The sequence below is a fragment of the Monodon monoceros genome, unplaced genomic scaffold (assembly GCF_005190385.1).
Source record: "Monodon monoceros isolate NGI ecotype Baffin Bay Population unplaced genomic scaffold, NGI_Narwhal_1 Super_Scaffold_6, whole genome shotgun sequence".
NCBI classification, from domain to species: Eukaryota; Metazoa; Chordata; class Mammalia; order Artiodactyla; family Monodontidae; genus Monodon; species Monodon monoceros.
In genome coordinates this window covers 23772518-23791996 of record NW_021703783.1, presented here as the reverse complement: position 1 = coordinate 23791996, position 19479 = coordinate 23772518, and the positions used below count along the sequence as shown (strand labels likewise).

General features: G+C 39.3%; 1 protein-coding gene across 2 annotated transcripts in view; it reads right to left on the bottom strand.

The window, feature by feature from the left end:
* The window catches only part of FAR2 (fatty acyl-CoA reductase 2), a 136977-nt gene that overhangs the window by 36855 nt on the left and 80643 nt on the right, over positions 1–19479 (bottom strand). For both annotated transcript variants that reach the window (XM_029206123.1, XM_029206124.1), the window contains exon 2: positions 14158–14386. In XM_029206123.1, the coding sequence (XP_029061956.1) occupies positions 14158–14346 (189 nt within the window). In that variant the 5' untranslated portion in view covers positions 14347–14386. The remainder of the gene's footprint in view (positions 1–14157; positions 14387–19479) is intronic.

Here is a 19479-nt window from a genome sequence, read left to right as displayed (position 1 = left end):
TCAAGATTGCTTTGGCTATTCAGGGTCTTTTATGTTTCCATACAAATTGTGAGATTTTTTGTTCTAGTTTTGTGAAAAATGCCAGTGATAGTTTGATAGGGATTACATTGACTCTGTAGATTGCTTGTTATTGTTATTTTCACAATGTTGATTCTTCCAATCCAAGAACATTCTGTATCTCTCCATCTATTTGTATCATCTTTAATTTCTTTCATCAGTGTCTTATAATTTTCTGCATACAGGTCTTTTGTCTCCTTAGGTAGGTTTATTCCTAGATATATTATTCTTTCTGTTGCAATGGTAAATGGGAGTGTTTTCTTAATTTCACTTTCAGATTTTTCATCATTAGTGTATAGGAATGTCAGAGATTTCTGTGCATTAATTTTGTATCCTGCTACTTTACCAAATTCATTGATTAGCTCTAGTAGTTTTCTGGTAGCATCTTTAGGATTCTATATGTATAGTATCATGTCATCTGCAAACAGTGACAGCTTTACTTCTTTTCCGATTTGGATTCCTTTTATTTCTTTTTCTTCTCTGATTGATGTGGCTAAAACTTCCAAAACTATGTTGAATAATAGTGGCGAGAGTGGACAACCTTGTCTTGTTCCTGATCTTAATGGAAATGGTTTCAGTTTTTCACCATTGAGGACAATGTTGGCTGTGGGTTTGTCATATATGGCCTTTATTATGTTGAGGTGAGTTCCATCTATGCCTACTTTCTGGAGGGTTTTTATCATAAATGGGTGTTGAATTTTGTAGAAAGCTTTCTCTGCTTCTATTGAGATGATCATATGGTTTTTCTCCTTCAATTTGTTAATATGGTGTATCACATTGATTGATTTGCTTATATTGAAGAATCCTTGCATTCCTGGGATAAACCGCACTTGATCATGGTGTATGATCCTTTTAATGTGCTGTTGGATTCTGTTTACCAGTATTTTGTTGAGGATTTTTGCATCTATGTTCATCAGTGATATTGGCCTTTAGTTTTCTTTCTTTGTGACATCTTTGTCTGGTTTTGGTATCAGGGTCATGGTGGCCTCGTAGAATGAGTTTGGGAGTGTTCCTCCCTCTGCTATATTTTGGAAGAGTTTGAGAAGGATAGGTGTTATCTCTTCTCTAAATGTTTGGTAGAATTCGCCTGTGAAGCCATCTGATCCTGAGCTTTTGTTTGTTGGAAGATTTTAAATCACAGTTTCAATTTCAGTTCTTGTGATTGGTCTGTTCATATTTTCTATTTCTTTCTGGTTCAGTCTTGGAAGACTGTGCATTTCTAAGAATTTGTCCATTTCTTTCAGGCTGTACATTTTATTGGCATAGAGTTACTTGTAGTAATCTCTCATGATCCTTTGTATTTCTGCAGTGTCAGTTGTTACTTCTCCTTTTTCATTTCTAATTCTATTGATTAGAGTCTTCTCCTCTTTTTCTTGATGAGTCTGGCTAATGGTTTATCAATTTTGTTTATCTTCTCAAAGAACCAGCCTTTAGTTTTATTGATCTTTGCTATCATTTCCTTCATTTCTGATGTGATATTTATTATTTCTTTCCTTCTGCTAACTTTGGGTTTTGTTTTGTTCTTCTTTCTCTGATTGCTTTAGTTGTAAGGTTAAGTTGTTTATTTGAGATGTTTCTTGTTTCTTAAGGTAGGATTGTATTGCTATAAACTTCCCTTTTAGAACTGCTTTTGCTGCATCCCATGGGTTTGGGGTTGTTGTGTTTTCATTGTTATTTGCTTCTAGGTATTTTTTTATTTCCTCTTTGATTTCTTGAGTGATCTCTTGGTTATTAAGCAGTTTATTGTTTAGCCTCCAGGTGTTTGTATTTTTAACAGATTTTTTCCTGTAATTGATATCTAGTCTTACAGCATTGTGGTCGGAAAAGACACTTGATATGATTTCAATTTTCTTAAATTTACCAAGGCTTGATTTCTGACCCAAGATATGATCTATCCTGGAGAATGTTCCATGAGCACTTGAGAAGAAAGTGTATCCTGATGTTTTTGGATGGAATGTCCTATACATATCAATTAAGTCCATCTTGTTTAATGTATCATTTAAAGCTTGTGTGTCCTTATTTATTTTCATTTTGGATGATCTGTCCATTGGTGAAAGTGGGGTGTTAAAGTCCCCTACTATGAATGTGTTACTGTCGATTTCCCATTTTATGGCTGTCAGTATTTGCCTTATGTACTGAGGTGCTCCTATGTTGGGTGCATAAATATTTACAATTGTTATATCTTCTTCTTGGATCGATCCCTTGATCATTATGTAATGTCCTTCTTTGTCTCTTGTAACAGTCTGTTTTAAAGTCTATTTTGTCTGATATGAGAATTGCTACTCCAGCTTTCTTTTGTTTTCCATTTGTAAGGAATATCTTTTTCCATCCCCTCACTTTCATTCTGTATGTGTCCCTAGGTCTGAAGTGGGTCTCTTGTAGATAGCATATATACAGGTCTTGTTTTTGTATCCATTCAGCCAGTCTATGTCTTTTGGTTGGAGCATTTAATCCATTTACATTTAAGGTAATTATTGATATGTATGTTCCTATTACCATTTTCTTAATCGTTTTGGGTTTGTTATTGTAGGCCTTTTCCTTCCCTTGTGTTCCTGCCTATTGAAGTTCCTTTAGCATTTGTTGTAAAGCTGGTTTCATGGTGCTGAATTCTCTTAGCTTTTGCTTGTCTGTAAAGGTTTAAATTTCTTTGTCAAATGTGAATGAGATCCTTGCTGGGTAGAGTAATCTTGGTTGTAGGTTTTTCCCATTCATCACTTTAAATATGTCCTGCCACTCCCTTCGAGCTTGGAGAGATTCTGCTGAAAGATTGGCTCTTAACCTTATGGGGATTCCCTTGTGTGCTATTTGTTGTCTTTCCCTTGCTGCTTTTAAAATTTTTTCTTTGTATTTAGTTTTTGATAGTTTGATTAATATGTGTCTTGGCATGTTTCTCCTTGGATTTATCCTGTATGGGACTCTCTGTGCTTCCTGGACTTGATTAACTATTTCCTTTCCCATATTAGGGAAGTTTTAAACTATAATCTCTTCAAATATTTTCTCAGTCCCTTTGTTTTTTTTTTCTTCTTCTGGGACCCCTATAATTCGAATGTTGGTGCATTTAATCTTGTCCCAGAAGTCTCTGAGACTGTCCTCAATTCTTTCCATTTTTTTCTTTATTCTGCTGTGCAGTAGCTATTTCCACTATTTTATCTTCCAGATTACTTATCCGTTCTTCTGCCTCACTTATTCTGCTATTGATCCCTTCTAGAGAATTTGTAATTTCATTTATTGTGTTGTTTATCACTGTTTCTTTGGTCTTTAGTTCTTCTAGGTCCTTGTTAAATGTTTCTCGTATTTTCTCCATTCTATTTCAAAGATTTTGGATCATCTTTACTGTCATTATTCTGAATTCCTTTTCAGTTAGACGGCCTATTTCGTCTTCAGTTGTTTGGTCTGGTGGGTTTTTACCTTGCTCCTTCACCTGCTGTGTGTTTCTCTGTCTTCTCATTTTGCTTAACTTACTGTGTTTGGGGTCTCCTTTTCACAGGGTGCAGGTTCATAGTTCCCATTGTTTTTTGGTGTCTGCCCCCAGTGGCTATGGTTGGTTCAGTGGGTTTTGTAGGCTTCCTGGTGGAGGGGACTAGTGCCTGTGTTTTGGTGGATGAGGCTGGACCTTGTCTTTCTGGTGGGCAGGTCCACGTCTGGTGGTGTGTTTTGGGGTATCTCTGGCCTTATTAATGATTTTAGGCAGCCTCTCTGCTAATGGGTGGGAATGTGCTCCTGTCTTGCTAATTGTTTGGCATAGGGTGTCCAGCACTGGAGCTTGCTGGTCATTGAGTGGAGCTGGGTCTTGGCATTGAGATGGAGATCACTGGAAGATTTTTGCCGTTTGATAGTATGTGGAGCTGGACCACATAATATTGGTCTTGTGGACATGATACTGGTCATGTAGACCAATGTCCTGAACTTGGCTCTCCCACTTCAGAGGCACAGCCCTGACGCCTGGCTGGAGCACCAACAGCCTGTCATCCACATGGCGTACAATAAAAGGGAGAAAAAGAAAGAAAGAAAGAAGAAGATAAAATAAAATAGATAAAGTTATTAATATAAAAAATAATTATTAAAAAATTCTTTTAAGTAATTAAAAAAAAAGAATGAAAGAAGAGAGCAACCAAACCAAAAAACAAATACACCAATGATAACAAGCACTAAAAATTATACTAAAAAAACAAACAAAGAAAAAAAAAGGACAGAGAGAACCCTAGAACAAATGGTAAAAGCAAAGCTATACAGACAAAATCACACACAGAAGCGTACACATACACACTCACAAAAAGAGAAAAAGGGAAAAATAAAATATATATATATCATTGTTCCCAACGTCCACCTCCTGAATTTGGGATGATCCGTTGTCTATTCAGGTATTCCAGAGATAAAGGGTATATCAGGTTGATTGTGGAGATTTAATCCACTGCTCCTGAGGCTGCTGGGAGAGATTTCCCTTTCTCTTCTTTGTTCACACAGCTCCCAGGGTTCAGCTTTGGATTTAGCCCCACGTCTGCATGTAGATCACCTGAGGGCATCTATTCTTCACTCATACAGGACAGGGTTAAAGGAGCAGCTGATTCGGGGGCTCTGGCTTATTCAGGCCAGGGGCGGGGGGGGTACGGTGTGTGGGTTGAGCCTGTGGTGGCAGAGGCTGGCGGGATGTTGCAGCAGCCTGAGGGTCACCGTGCATTCTCCCGGGGAAGTTGTCCCTGGATCACGGGACCCTGGCAGAGGTGGGCCGCACAGGCTCCTGGGAGGGGAGGTGTGGACAGTGTTCTGTGCTCACACACAGGCTTCTTGGTGGCAGCAGCAGCAGGCTTAGCATCTCATGCCCATCTCTGGGGTCACGCTGATAGCCGTGGCTCACGCCCATCTTGGAGCTCCTTTAAACGGCACTCTTAATCCGCTCTCCTCGAGCACCAGGAAACAGAGGCAAGAAAAAGTCTCTTGCGTCTTCGGCAGGTCCAGACTTTTTCCCGGACTCCCTCCCGGCTAGCTGTGGTGCACTAGCCCGCGTCAGGCTGTGTTCACACAGCCAATTCCAGTCCTCTCCCTGGGATCTGACCTCCGAAGCCTGAGCTTCAGCTCCCAACCCCGCCCGCCCCGGCGGATGAGTAGACAAGCCTCTCGGGCTGGTGAGTGCTGGTCGGCACCGATCCTCTGTGCAGGAATCTCTCCGCTTTGCCCTCCACACCCCCATTGCTGCATTATCCTTCGTGGCTCCGAAGCTTACCCCGTCTGCCACCCATGGTCTCCGCCCGCGAAGGGGCTTCTAGTGTGTGGAAACCTTTCCTCCTTCACAGCTCCCTCCCAGTGGTGCAGGTTCCATCCCTATTCTTTTGTCTCTGTTTATTCTTTTCTTTTGCCCTACCCAGGTACGTGGGGAGTTTCTTGCCTTTTGGGAGGTCTGAGGTCTTCTGCCAGTGTTCAGTAGGTGTTCTGTAGGAGCTGTTCCACATGTAGATGTATTTCTGATGTATTTGTGGGGAGGAAGGTGATATCTGCATCTTACTCTTCTGCCATCTTGAAGCTCCCCTTCAAGCACATATTTTTTGTAGAAGGTTTCTGCTGGTCTCGTGAAGGTTACTGCTGGTCATGAGGAACAGATGTCACCATGAAGGATTTTAGTGTTTTTCTAGATATGAGGAGATACAAGAATTGGGCTCATAAAATCGACTCCTGAAAATATCTGTCTGAAGCCCTGTTCTGCCAGTTTTTCCCAGAGCACAGAGTGCCTCATTTCTGCTCTCCACCCTGAGCACCTTTCAGGCAGGTGTTGAAAGTCAGCAGCTGCAGCAGCACATGACTTAATCCTTGTAGAGGGAGCTGGCAAGTGCCAGTGGCGAGTGCCAATTAGTTGACAAGAGTCATGTTGAATCCTGTGGTTTGGTGACGTTTTTGAAGGAAATCAGTACAGGCAATGTGAAGCTTTTGAGAAAAAGACTTGACGTGATTGGAAGAAATTTAAAAAGAAGGAAAGAAGTTGGACATGTGAAATCATGCCAGGGATTGAATTAACTAGTGAATGGTACTGTAAAAGAAAACAAGAGATTGAGAAATAAACTGTTTCTGTTTCTGGGACCTTAAAGAATATCCCCAGGACAAAATCAATTTAAAAAGGTTTTGTTTTTTTTTTTCTTAAAAGGAAGGAAATGGCCCATAGGGGAGAGGCTTAACATGCTTCAAGTAATCTGAGTTGAGTATCTGTCAAACTGAGAATCAGTTATACTCTTTCAAAAGTGTGTTTGTTAATCATGGGAAATTTTAATTCCTGGCAATAGTCCCTCAAGTTGTCTCAAGTTTATAAAAGCCTCTTGCTTTTCTGTGGGATCATTAGTTTCTTAGGAAAAGTAAAAAGTGGTAATGGAACAAAACTGACTTTGGGAATTTAAAATACAAACTTCTGGTTCTAATTGCCTTTGCCTTATATGGAGATTTAACAGAATTATTAATATCAATCAGAAATTCATCTTTTTTTGGAAGTTGTGGACAAGCAGCTTTTACAAAGGGTAGCCTGAACCAAACATGAAAATGCTTTTCTTCCTTATAAAAGAGTCTATGAAGGGCTTCCCTGGTGGCGCAGTGGTTGAGAGTCCGCCTGTCAATGCAGGGGACACGGGTTCGTGCCCCGGTCTGGGAGGATCCCACATGCCGCGGAGCGGCTGGGCCCGTGAGCCATGGCTGCTGAGCCTGCGCGTCCGGAGCCTGTGCTCTGCGACGGGAGGGACCACAACGGTGAGAGGCCCGCGTACCGCAAAAAAAGAAAAAAAAAAAAGAGTCTATGAAAATTAACAATGAACTTTTACATAAAATGAATAACTTTTCTGTTGGGTGCTTCTTAATACTCCAGTGATGTCAAAGTGTTGGCCTTTTCTTTGCCGGTGTTATTTAGTTGGAAGTTAATTTGTTTAAACGCATTATTTTTCCTCTTAGGGATCTAATGTCTTCTAAAAACTACCAAACAGTGATAGTCTTGCAAAGTGATTCAATAAACTATTTCATAAAATGTTGCTATCTTCTATTGTCTTAAATCTAATCAGTTCTATGAACTGAGGGCCCTGTGTGTGACCCTGCATGATTCATTACCCCAAACTCTCCAGGGTATTTCAAAGTTGATTTATCTCAGGAGCAGCTGAGAGCTTATTGAGTAATTCACATTTTTCCAGAGAAGTTGACTTAAAATATCCAGTGCAACCTGCCAAGCTCTGCCTTTGTTTATAAATCTGCTTCCTGGTGACATCATACAGGATGGTCCCTCCCTGGAAGCCTTGAATTTTGCCTGGTCTTCTCAGATGCTGCATTCTAAACCCAGCACAATCTCATTGTAACCCTTTCCTTACCTGATTACTCTAGTTTAAGAGGAAATGCCTAACCATTTCTGGTATTCTCTCAATGAATTTTTTTTTTTTTTTTAGATTCTGATCTCTTAATTAACTACCTCACTCAATATAAATTCAACTACTTGTGGTTTTATTTTTCAGGTATGGATATTGTCTTCTTGATGTTTTCTTAAAGAGTTATTCAGAGTAGATTATGACCAACTTAAGAACCTAAATGGATATAAATGGGACATGACTGTTGTAAAAAGGAACACATCTTTAAAGCACTGAAGAGCCTCAAAATGCTGTCAACACTTTGAGCTTCATAACTGAATGATTTATTTGTAACTAATTATCTCTTGTCATGGGGAAGAATCATGTCTTTAAGCAAAGCCGCATTCTAGATAGCAAAATAAATATCAATTTTGCCACTGAAAATTGTTTCTGCTACCTGGAAAGCTTGTTGGTTCATACTTAAATGAGCACATTTTTCATAATAAGAGACCAAGCAGTCAGCTTGGGACACCTGGGGACCCACAAGTGGGTCTGCGGTTAGCATGTTCACATGTCAACATGGGAAATTTGGCTTATTCTCCGTAGAAACTTCTCAGATTTTGTGAAAGAAATTAGGAGAGTTTTCTTAAAAACGATTTTATAGACTTAGAATCGTATTTCTTTTTTTTTTTTTTTGAGTCTTTTATTTTATTTTTTTAACATCTTTATTGGAGTATAATTGCTTTACAATGTTGCATTAGTTTCTGCTGTATAACACAGTGAATCGGCTATATGTATACATATACCCCATATCTCCTCCCTCTTGCGTCTCCCTCCCACCCTCCCTATCCCACCCCTCTAGGTGGTCACGAAGCACCGAGCTGATCTCCCTGTGCTATGCAGCTGCTTCCCACTAGCTATCTATTTTACATTTAGTAGTGTATATATGTCAATGCTACTCTCTCACTTCGGTCAAACTATTTAATTCTGATAAAATTTCTAAACTAAAAGTAAACAACTTATATCTGATGACATAATTTTGGAAATTCGTGATTGCTTTGCTGCCTTATTTATTTACTATCTTAAAAAGTGGGCTTTTTCTCCCACTATAAAAATAAAACATCTTCATTGTAATTGCATTTAGAAAATTCTTTTGGAAAACGATTATTGTTCTGGCTGTTCACTACAAAAGACAGTGGATTTTTTACTTAACGTTAAAAGTAAACATGTTCAATAAATATATTTGCACATTATTTATGTATGTCTCTGGTTGTTTTCTTAGAGTGCCACCTTAATTATCTTTGTGAGAATGTCCTCAAGGATCTGCCATTAATTCAGATACATTTCCCTCAATTGATATGTTCCTTTAAGTGGTCTGAACATACTTAAGGATCTTAGCATATGTGAGGAAATTGATCCTCTGTTCTGATTCTTGAGTCCCAATTCTATGTGGCCAAAGGATTAAAAATAACCTTCTTTCCAAAGCATTTCCTACTTAATTGTCTCTCTCTGAAGGCATGGAAACAGGAAGTGAGAGGTAGTTGCTGTCCATACCGTGAAAGGAAAGGAATGAAGCTGATGAACGAATTTTGATAGATAGATATCAATAGAACAGATGTTCTCTTGATCATATTTCCTGGGGACACAGTGGGAATCAAAGGCAAACTGGTAACATTTTTATTCATTATGTTTTAAAGAAAGTTTCCAAGCCTCCTATACCTGATACCATTAATCTACCTTCAAGCACACTGTATTACTTAAGGTGGATTAGAATTCATGCATTGTTTTGTGTGACAGGAGGCAAGTACCAACTAAAAGTAATACCAGACCCTTCTTAGGAATAAGGCTTGGAGGCATTTAAATCACTCTGTCATGTCAAAATAAAGTTCAATGGCAGAATCTAGACTGGATCTTGATTCATGTAAGATATTTAATAAATATTTGTAGAATCAGAGGCCTTCCAGAAGAAACTCTAACCCAAACAGGAAAGCTCTTCTGAGTAAGAACCTAGGGTGAGAGTGGTCATACAACAGAAGTAAAGACTGGCTTAAAGAACTGGAGTACATTAAACTTGTTTATTGAACAAATTTGGTTGATTACCTACAAAGTGTCAAGCACTGTGTCAGATGTGGAAGACACAGTGGGAACACACGAAGGAAATAACAAAAAGGCCTTAGTTTAAAAAATTAAAGGGAAAAAATTGGGATAATAAATGTTATTGGTTTCAGCAAATCAAATACTTTTGAGCAAATGGTGTATTATTTAACAAAACTGAGACTCTTCTCACTGAATCTGAAATTAGGAAAGCATCAAAGCAGACAGAATTACTATGAAACCAAAGATGTCTGGGTATATTCCTTTAAGTATAACCCTGTGTTGGACAGTTGGTCGTGGGGACCCACATGTTTGGAATAACCGACTTGCACCGTTTCCCTCTAAATTCTAACCAAATCGAGGAAAGCTAGACTTCATATGGAATAGTTTCGCTTTTAAAGGAAACGTTGCAAAAATATTAAACTATATCATTCTCTTTTTATGAAGAAGCCCAGGCCCTGTCTTTCTATCTGACCACATAAGTCAAAATTTATGGAAGTATAATTAATCCCTTTGCTGCAAAAACCAGAAATAGAGACTAAAGAAGAAATGTCCATATTTCAATGTCTTGAGCATTTTGGTGCTATAGTAATTGTTCCCTTTTAAAATACTCATTTAGACATATCTTCAATAGTGTTACTGTAATAGCAAAGTTTCTTTGAGGAAAAGGAAAAATTTTTAATGACAAAAGAAAAATACTGTTTATTCTGAGGTTGAATTTAGGAACCCATGTGAAGGAAGGCTTAGCAAAGGGGAAGGTAGGTGAGACTGACTGCTCATACGAAGCTAATTTTGTGTGCTGGATTTGATTCTATTAGGGCTATCTTTTTTTTTTTTTAAACATCTTTATTGGAGTATAATTGCTTTACAATGGTATGTTAGTTTCTGCTTTATAACAAAGTGAATCAGCTATACATATAGATATATCCCCATATCCCCTCCCTCTTGTGCCTACCTCCCACCCTCCTTATCCCGCCCCTCTAGGTGGTCACAAATCACCGAGCTGATCTCCCTGTGCTATGCAGCTGCTTCCCACTAGCTATCTATTTTACATTTGGTAGTGTATATATGTCCATGCCACTCTCTCACTTCGTCCCAGCTTACCCTTCCCCCTCCCCATGTCCTCAAGTCCATTCTCTACGTCCGCATCTTTATTCCTGTCCTGCCCCTAGGTTCTTCAGAACCATTTTTATTTATTTATTTTTAGATTCCATATATATGTGTTAGCATACGGTATTTGTTTTTCTCCTTCTGCCTTACTTCATTCTGTATGACAGACTCTAGGTCAATCCACCTCACTACAAACAACTCAGTTTCATTTCTTTTATGGCTGAGTAATACTCCACTGTATATATGTGCTACATCTTCTTTATCCATTCATCTGTCAATGGACACTTAGGTTGCTTCCATGTCCTGGCTACTGTAAACAGAGCTGCAATGAACATTGTGGTACATGACTTCTTGAATTATGGTTTTCTCAGGGTATATGGCCAGTAGTGGGATTGCTGGGTCGTATGGTAGTTCTATTTTTAGTTTTTTAAGGAACCTCCATACTGTTCTCCATAGTGGCTGTATCAATTTACATTCCCACCAACAGTGCAAAAGGGTTCCCTTTTCTCCACACCCTCTCCAGCATTTATTGTTTGTAGATTTTTTGATGATGGTCATTCTGACTGGTGTGAGGTGCTACCTCATTGTAGTTTGGATTTGCATTTCTCTAATGATTAGTGATGTTGAGCATCCCTTCATGTATTTGTTGGCCATCTGTATATCTTCTTTGGAGAAATGTCTATTTAGGTCTTCTGACCATTTTTGGATTGCGTTGTTTGTTTTTTTGATATTGAGCTGCATGAGCTGCTGGTAAATTTTGGAGATTAATCATTTGTCAATTGCTTTATTTGCAAATATTTCCCCCCATTCTGAGGGTTGTTTTTTTGTCTAGTTTATGCTTTTCTTTGCTGTGCAAAAGCTTTTAAGTTTCATTAGGTCCCATTTGTCTATTTTTGTTTTTATTTCCATTTCTCTAGGAGGTGGGTCAAAAAGGATCTTGCTGTGATTTATGTCATAGAGTGTGCTGCCTATGTTTTCCCCTAAGAGTTTTATAGTGTCTGGCGTTACATTTAGGTCTTTAATCCATTTTGAGTTTATTTTTGTGTATGATGTTTGGGAGTGTTCTAATTTCATTATTTTACATGTAGCTGTCCAGTTTTCCCAGCAGGAGAAGAATTTTTAAAACTACAACTGGAGGACAGCTGCTGACTAGAAATGTAAAGTCCTGAGCATCCAGGAATTTAGCAAATGGCTGCTGACTGCAGTTTTCTTGGTTTTAAGATACCACCAAGCTCCAGTTTAGTTATCTCTGCATTGGAGATGACAAATTTATGGGTATGTTTTGGATTAGTTAAAATACAAAGCTGATTATTTTATATTTTACATTAATAAAACTCACAGAAATTTTATTTTGCCTTTTTAACCCATATGTCAGCTTGGGTCTCCCTATAAACTTAATTAAATTATGATTGATTATATCCTTAATTTAAGATTCTCTGTAAGATTATTGAGAATTTCCAGGCGGCCAGTGATTGGCTTAGATCTGAAGTTTCTGCACAAATCAGTACATGGCATACCTCAGGCCACAGAGGTTGGTTCAGAAGTTGATATATAACCTAACCCAGGCTGATGAGATGTAAAGAAAATTTTGCTGAGGGTTTCCAGAAAATAAGTTTCATCGATCTTGGAAGAGAGCTTCAGGGAGAGCCAGCTCTCCTCATCCAAAGATTGCCATAAATGTATGTGAGCAAGATATTATTATCCCATTTTAAAGATAAGGAAACTGAGGCTCAGTAGAGTATGTATCTTGCCCACTGTCCCATGGCTAATAATTAGCAGTGCTGGGATTCAAACCCAGGTCAATCTACCTCTGAAGCCCATGCTCTTAAGCACCATCTGATAGCAACAGATAGCTCCCAGGTGATACTGATGCTGCTGGTTGGGAGACCACAGTTTAAGGACCACTGTTTATAAAAGTCAACAGCTGACAGTTGTAAACAGCCCAATAGTGGAAACAGGTAGAGATTTGCAAGCCAGTTTCACAAATAAGTTATTTATAGTATAATCAAGATTTCCATACCAAAAGAATTATTGCTGTGTTATCAAATACAATGCATTGAATATAACTATAGGCGAAAATTATGCTGACCACAAGACTCTCTGCCAAAATATTTATCTAGAAATTCATAAGCTGGCTACAAAGCTAAAGAGGCATGTCTCCTACATGATGAAAACAGTCCATTAGGGATGTATAACTGAGCAAGCTGTATGAAGAAGGATCTGAGAGTTTCTTCTCAATTTTGGTTTTATGCCACATCAGCCTTTTTTTTCTTATTCTTAAGAACCATTACTTACAATGCAGGCAGTGTAGGGTATAGGCAAGTGTGCTTGCCTTAGAGCCAGACTTGGGGGGGTGGGTGTCTGAAGTCTGACTCTCTCATTTACTAACTGGGTGACCTTTGGAAAGTTAATACTTCTGGTCTCATTTATCCATCTGTAAAATTTGGATATTAATTCTTACTTCACAGGGTTGTTGAAAAATCAATGAGGTAAGGCTCATTTGAATAGTGTCTGCCATGTACTAAGTACCCAGTAAGTGCCAGCTATTATTATTTGTCCCACTGCTGAGTTAAGCTATGAGATACAGGAGAGGCTTTTGTGATTCTCCTGATGATGGTTTATACCAAAATCTCATGCTGGTGCCAGAAGATAAAATGTAATCATCAAGCTTACGGGGTGTCTATAATGTGCTGTGCTATCAGATACACAACTCCATTAGATGTTAGCATGCCTAAACACTGGAAAGGAGACTTTGTAAAAAAAATTTCTTATTTAAATCTTCTTTTTGCCAACCCTAAGTGACCTTGTACTTTCCAAAGGAGTCTATGAACAAGACACGTACATTTAAATTAATTCCCATGGCAATCCTAGGAGGTCATTGTTGTTATTATTCTAAACATTGCAAGCTGGAGGGTAAGAGGTATAAAGTGACAAAAGATTGATAATATGTTTGAGATGAAAGCCTTCAAATTTATAAATTAAGACATGAGATGACATTCATATTTTGGGGGGAGGGTAGTGAGAAAGTTTGATACCCAAATGCTCATTCACACATATGTTTCATTTTCCCTTTGAAGAACTTACAGGATAATAGAAATATAATGGGATAATAGAGATATCAAGTTATCATAGATAAAGTATACAACTTGTGGCTTTTAGACAACTGAAAGTATTACTGCATGGCTACTTAGTAATCACATCTGTTTATAATATGATATGATGTAATATGCAATATACTATCTAAAAATTTGGAGGAAAGCTACCTTAAATTTAAATGAAAATTAGGGAAGAGTTTGGATGACCTCATGATAGATTTCAAGCCTGGCGAGTCCACTCTGCGAGCTTTAGCATTTTGATTCTTACTCAGTAATTTGTAGAATATAGATTACCCGCTCACCTGCTCTGGACAGGGTCTAAGCACTCTTTCCCCTCTTATGGGAAAACACCACAGATTTCCATGAGCTGTTCCTTGCTATCTTGTTTTGTCTCCTTTCCTCTACATGCCCAGATATCCTGGCCCCCACCTGCAGTTTGGGGCTATAAGGGAACATGGTAGTGAGTCACCATGCCCTAAGGCTCTTCCCATAAGGCATACCTTACTATTCAGGATCTGGAAAACCCTCTGCTGCAGGGTCTGGCCAGCCTTGGGCCTCACAAGGATGTAAATGACTCTCAGGTCTGGGCTGGTGCGAAATAGCTTCTCCATCAACACTTTGCCCAAGAAGCCTGTGGCCCCAGTAATGAGAATGGACTTGCCACCATAGAAATCTGCAATCATGGACATGGCTCTTCTCTTTGTCTTTTATAGCTTCGGAAAGAGGTTCCTGAAAAGAAAGAAAAATAACAAAAGATTACATTCTCAGTAGTGCTAAAATGCAGTCATTTAAAATGTTGCTGGTATTTCCAGGAGTTTTGAATGCAGGAAAAGGTCAGACAGAGTGATAGCATCATGGTTTATTGGCAACACAATTCATTTCAATCAATATTTACTGAGATTTCTCTCCCTGCTAGACGTTATGCCAGGAACTGTGGACAAGAAATGAGTAAGACATGGTTCCTGCTCTCAAGGAATTGCTTGTAGTCTGATGGAGGAGATAGATACCTAGAGACCATGAAATATAATATGGTAATGCTAAAACCAAAGAAAGCACAGAGGAAGGGTGCAGAGCAGGGTCTGAAAATTTCAGGAAGGCCCCTATAGGTGGTGACACCTGCGGTCAAACTTGAAAAGAGATAAGGGCTGGGGCAAGGGCATTCCAGGCCAAAGAAAGATCAAAAGCAAAGGTCCAACGTGTGGTGTGGGATGCTGTATGGGGGAATAATACAAAGAATTCAGTGTTATGAGAATGTAAATGATAAGGTTGGGAATAGCCCCAAACCTGTGAAACCAAAGATTAGAACAGGATCAAATTTTAAAAATTATGATGTAATTAGTATTTCAGTTGCAGTTTTATTCAGAGAAAATCATTTCCAAGAGCAGATCTGGTGGTGGAAAGTCAGATGCAGAACTTGGATGCTGTGACTTCCAAGAAAAAACACCCCATGCAACATGAAGTGTTTTGTCTTTAAGCCTGGCCTCAAGATTGTTGACTGGAAGCCGCGGAGCTTTGGAGGAGGCAAGGCCATGGTGTGGGAGCAGACTTTCCTTTCTGTCACTGACTTTGCTGCCTGCAGCAAGTCTTTGGCTGTCTTTGTGGATGGGATTTGGGTGGATCTTGCAGAACACAACTCCAGGGACCAGCCCTGACATCAGAGCTTGAAAGAAGAACAAAAAAAAAAAAAGTGAAAAAGCCAACACCCTGCCTTTTTCACTCCAGTCAAGTCAACTCCAGTGACTGCTTAACAAAAAATGATTTTTCAAAGTCCTGATGTATAAATTAATTATAATTTATAGTTTAAAATTATAGTCATAATTTATACTTTGAGTATCTTGAGGCTACGTTCTTGGGCAGAACTCTTTGCCTTTGGAGGATTCATTCATTCATGGATTTACTCAACAAATAATTCTGTGCACATGCCATGCCAGACTCTATGCTAAGTTCTGAAGGTAAACGGTTGAATAAGACAAACAGATCTTTGCTGCCACTCTAGAAGAGGAGGCCAGTGATACACACATAAGTAAATACATAAACAAGTTAATTACAACTGTTACAAATGTAAATAAAACAGGGATCAACGACACAAATCACAATTATCAGTGCTATACACTGGGAAGTACTATGGGTTTCAACTGTTAGCTATTTTCATTGGTTGTTTAAATCCCTTTTATTAAGGATTGATGTGAGAAATATTATTTTGTTTTTTTTTGTTTGTTTGTTTTGTTTTGTTTTTGCAGTACTCGGGCCTCTCGCTGTTGTGGCCTCTTCTGTGTTGTGGAGCACAGGCTCCGGACACGCAGGCTCAGTTGCCATGGCTCACGGGCCCAGCCGCTCTGCGGCATGTGGGATCTTCCCGGACCGGGGCACGAACCCGTGTCCCCTGCATCGACAGGCAGACTCTCAACCACTGCGCCACCAGGGAAGCCCTGAGAAATATTATTTTGAAGAACACATTTGGACCTTGTGCAAAAGAGCAATGAAAGATACGTTTTGTCATGTTATATAATGTTACTCACATTACAATCTATCTAATGATTTTCTCAAGAATTTAGCACTTGGGAAAAGTGTTGATTATTTTTGCTTCGCCTGCCTTGAAGCTCAGAAAAGTGGTGTCACCAAGTTTGGAAGGCAGTACAGTATCCTAGTTTAGCACTCAGATTCTAAGCAAGACTGAAATCAAATACCAGTTCTACCACTTACTAGGTCTATAATCTCAGGCAAATTATTAATCTTTCAATGCTGCAGTTTGTTCATCAGTAAACTGGGGATAACTAAAGTATCCACTTAATAGTGCTGTGGTAAGGATTATGTGAGTGAATACATGTGAAACCGTTAAAAATATAACTTACCTATAGTATTGGCTATTCATATGGTCACTGGTTCCACATTTTTCTTCTTAACGGTTTCTGGCTTTTTCTTTCTTTTTTTTTTTTTTTTTGCAGTACGCGGGCCTCTCACTGTTGTGGCCTCTCCCGTTGCGGAGCACAGGCTCTGGACGCGCAGGCTCAGCGGCCATGGCTCACGGGCCCAGCCGCTCCGCGGCATGTGGGATCTTCCTGAACCGGGGCACGAACCCGTGTCCCCTGCATCAGCAGGCGGACTCTCAACCACTGCGCCACCAGGGAAGCCCTGGCTTTTTCTTTTGACAGTTATTTATTTTTTTAAAATAAATTTGTTTATTTATTTATTTATTTTTGGCTGTGTTGGGTCTTTGTTGCTGCACACAGGCTTTATTTTAAATGTCCTGTCTTATGCATTTTATATACCCTCTTTTGGAAATATGAGGAGATGATTTATAACTGTCATCAAGTCAAATAAAGTGTTTTCCCCAAATGCAACTCTACTCGATGGTAAATCTTTCCAATGGCGCAGTGGTTGAGAGTACGCCTGCCGATGCAGGGACACGGGTTCGTGCCCCGGTCCGGGAAGATCCCACATGCTGCGGAGCGGCTGGGCCCGTGAGCCATGGCCACTGAGCCTGCGCGTCCGGAGCCTCTGCTCCGTAACGGGAGAGGCCACAACAGTGAGAGACCCGCATACCGCAAAAAAACAAAACAACAACAACAACAAAAAGTTTAGGCACCACACTCCTTTAATAGAATATTAGGCATAAATGAGCATGGTTAGCAGGAAAATACAGATGGGAAACTGAGTTTGGATAGGGTGACTTCCCAACCTCATTGGTTCTGAAGATGTCAGATGCTTGTTTTGTAATAACATATGCTTTCCTGGAGTTATATTTTCTAGAACTGCAAAGATACTCTTCAGATTTTTTGGTCCCAGACAATTTTGCAATGTGTGATGAAAAATTTTAGAGAGCAGGTTACATATCTCTAATGAGCCAATTTCTTGTGGGACAAAGGAAGGCTTAAAGTGTCCCCAAAGAATGGAATGTGCCTGCTCTGTCCGGAGTCCAAGTATTTCTCAAACACAACAGAAACCAGCACAGTACAATGAGTGCTCTGAGAGGAAAGCAAAACATATGCCAGTATCTCCTGGCATTCACTACCCATTGTCAAGAGCAGGTGGCAGGGGAGTTGTGGCCAGGACTCTAATTAAGGCAAGTGATTCTGAAAAACGTCAAAGAGAAGTCCTCATCCTCAGATCAAAACATCATCAGAGATGTTTCGTCAAACTCTTGCTTCTACTCTCAAGACATGGCTTGGTTCCTGGACCCAGAAACTCCCATAAGAAATTTGGCGCCGGAAACCCCATTTTATACGTTATAGATTTGCAAGGTCCAGGAATGGTTAATCCTTAATATAATTCATTAAAACAATTAAATTGTTTCTAAAATTAAAATAATTTTACACTCAGTAATGGAGGATATACAACTCTAGGAGGAAGAATAGGTTTAGAACAGCTGGCTGGATCACGGCTTACCTTTCATAAAGTCTCAGATTACTTATGCAGAGAGCAAAGCCCAGTTTCCTATTCCTCATGCCCCTAATATGGTCTGTGAGAAGCCTAAACTACTTTGACAATCTCTGAACCATCCTGTATAATGCAGGGTCTCTGAGGCTTGAAGGAAAAAAAGATGGGACCCGTGAGAGTCAGCCAATGTATTTTTAATGAATGTCTGTGTGTGCCGGGCACTACCCAGGCACTGGGACTAGTAGTGAACAGGCCTTATGCAGCTTAGATTCTTCCTTTCTATTCTGGAGCATCTTTTCTCCTTAAGATTGCCAGTTTTCCATGGTCATGAGTGGAATTCGATAGTGTTCACTCTCCTGTTGTTCTCTAGAAGTGAGGCCGTTCTAATTTCTAGAGAACAGGTGTTAAAATTTAATCACAACAGTTGTGCCAAGGCATACATTTCTTGCAGGTTTAAAGCATGTGGGAACTTTAATTCTTCTTTGGGTGGCTCCTCTGGAAAATAAAAAAATTAAGATTCAAGCATTTAAGTAGGCAATCCATACTTCTTGGTAGCCCTTGAGAGAAAAACATTTTTAGAAAAGAAAAAAGGTGCTTTACCTCTCAGGAATCGTACTTTGTCAAGGTTTCGTGGTCTTGGCACTATTAACATTTTGGGATGGGTAAAGCTTTGTGGCAGGGACTGTCCAGGGCAATGTATGTCGGTGTTTACCAGCACCCTGGCCTCTATTCACTCGATGGTAATGACATCCTTCTTTCCCCAGCAGGGTGTGACAAACCAAATGCTTCTAGACTTTGCTCAATGTGCTTTTGGGGAAAACTTGCCTCCCTTTTCAGAGACTCACTGTTTAGAACTTTTTAAAATTCTCAGTTTATAATATTCTGTCCATCCTATTAAAAAGTCAAGATTCAAAGCTTAAATATCTGTTTGTGAGGCTAAGTAGAAATATAACCCACTGTCATATCTTATTTTACCCATATTGAATCATTCATAATTAACTACGTTTACCCAAGCAAATTACACATGTGGTGAATCTTGATAGAATTCAAAGTGAAGATGCAGGGAGATTTCTCCAGATAAAGATTCCCCACTTTTTATTTAACCAAATTTCTTTTAGTCTCTGTGCTGTAGATTAGACTATTAATCCCAACTTTCATATATATAAATCACATATCTGTTTGTCAAGTACTTAGTGAAAAAAAAGTTTTCATCAGAGAGCTCTACGTTTTACTTTGGTTTCCTGAGTATATACCAAATTATGCAGTTCAGCAATGAACTTAGATACCTTTCACTGTGGGCTTTTTATATAAAGTTTTTCTGGGAGAAATTTTAAGTTCTTGATGGAGGAATAATAACGTCCAGGGATGTTGGGGCATAGGCCTCACTAATTGAATTAGCAACGCTCCATGGTCAAGAGAAACCAATTTGGAAATCATCCCAGCTG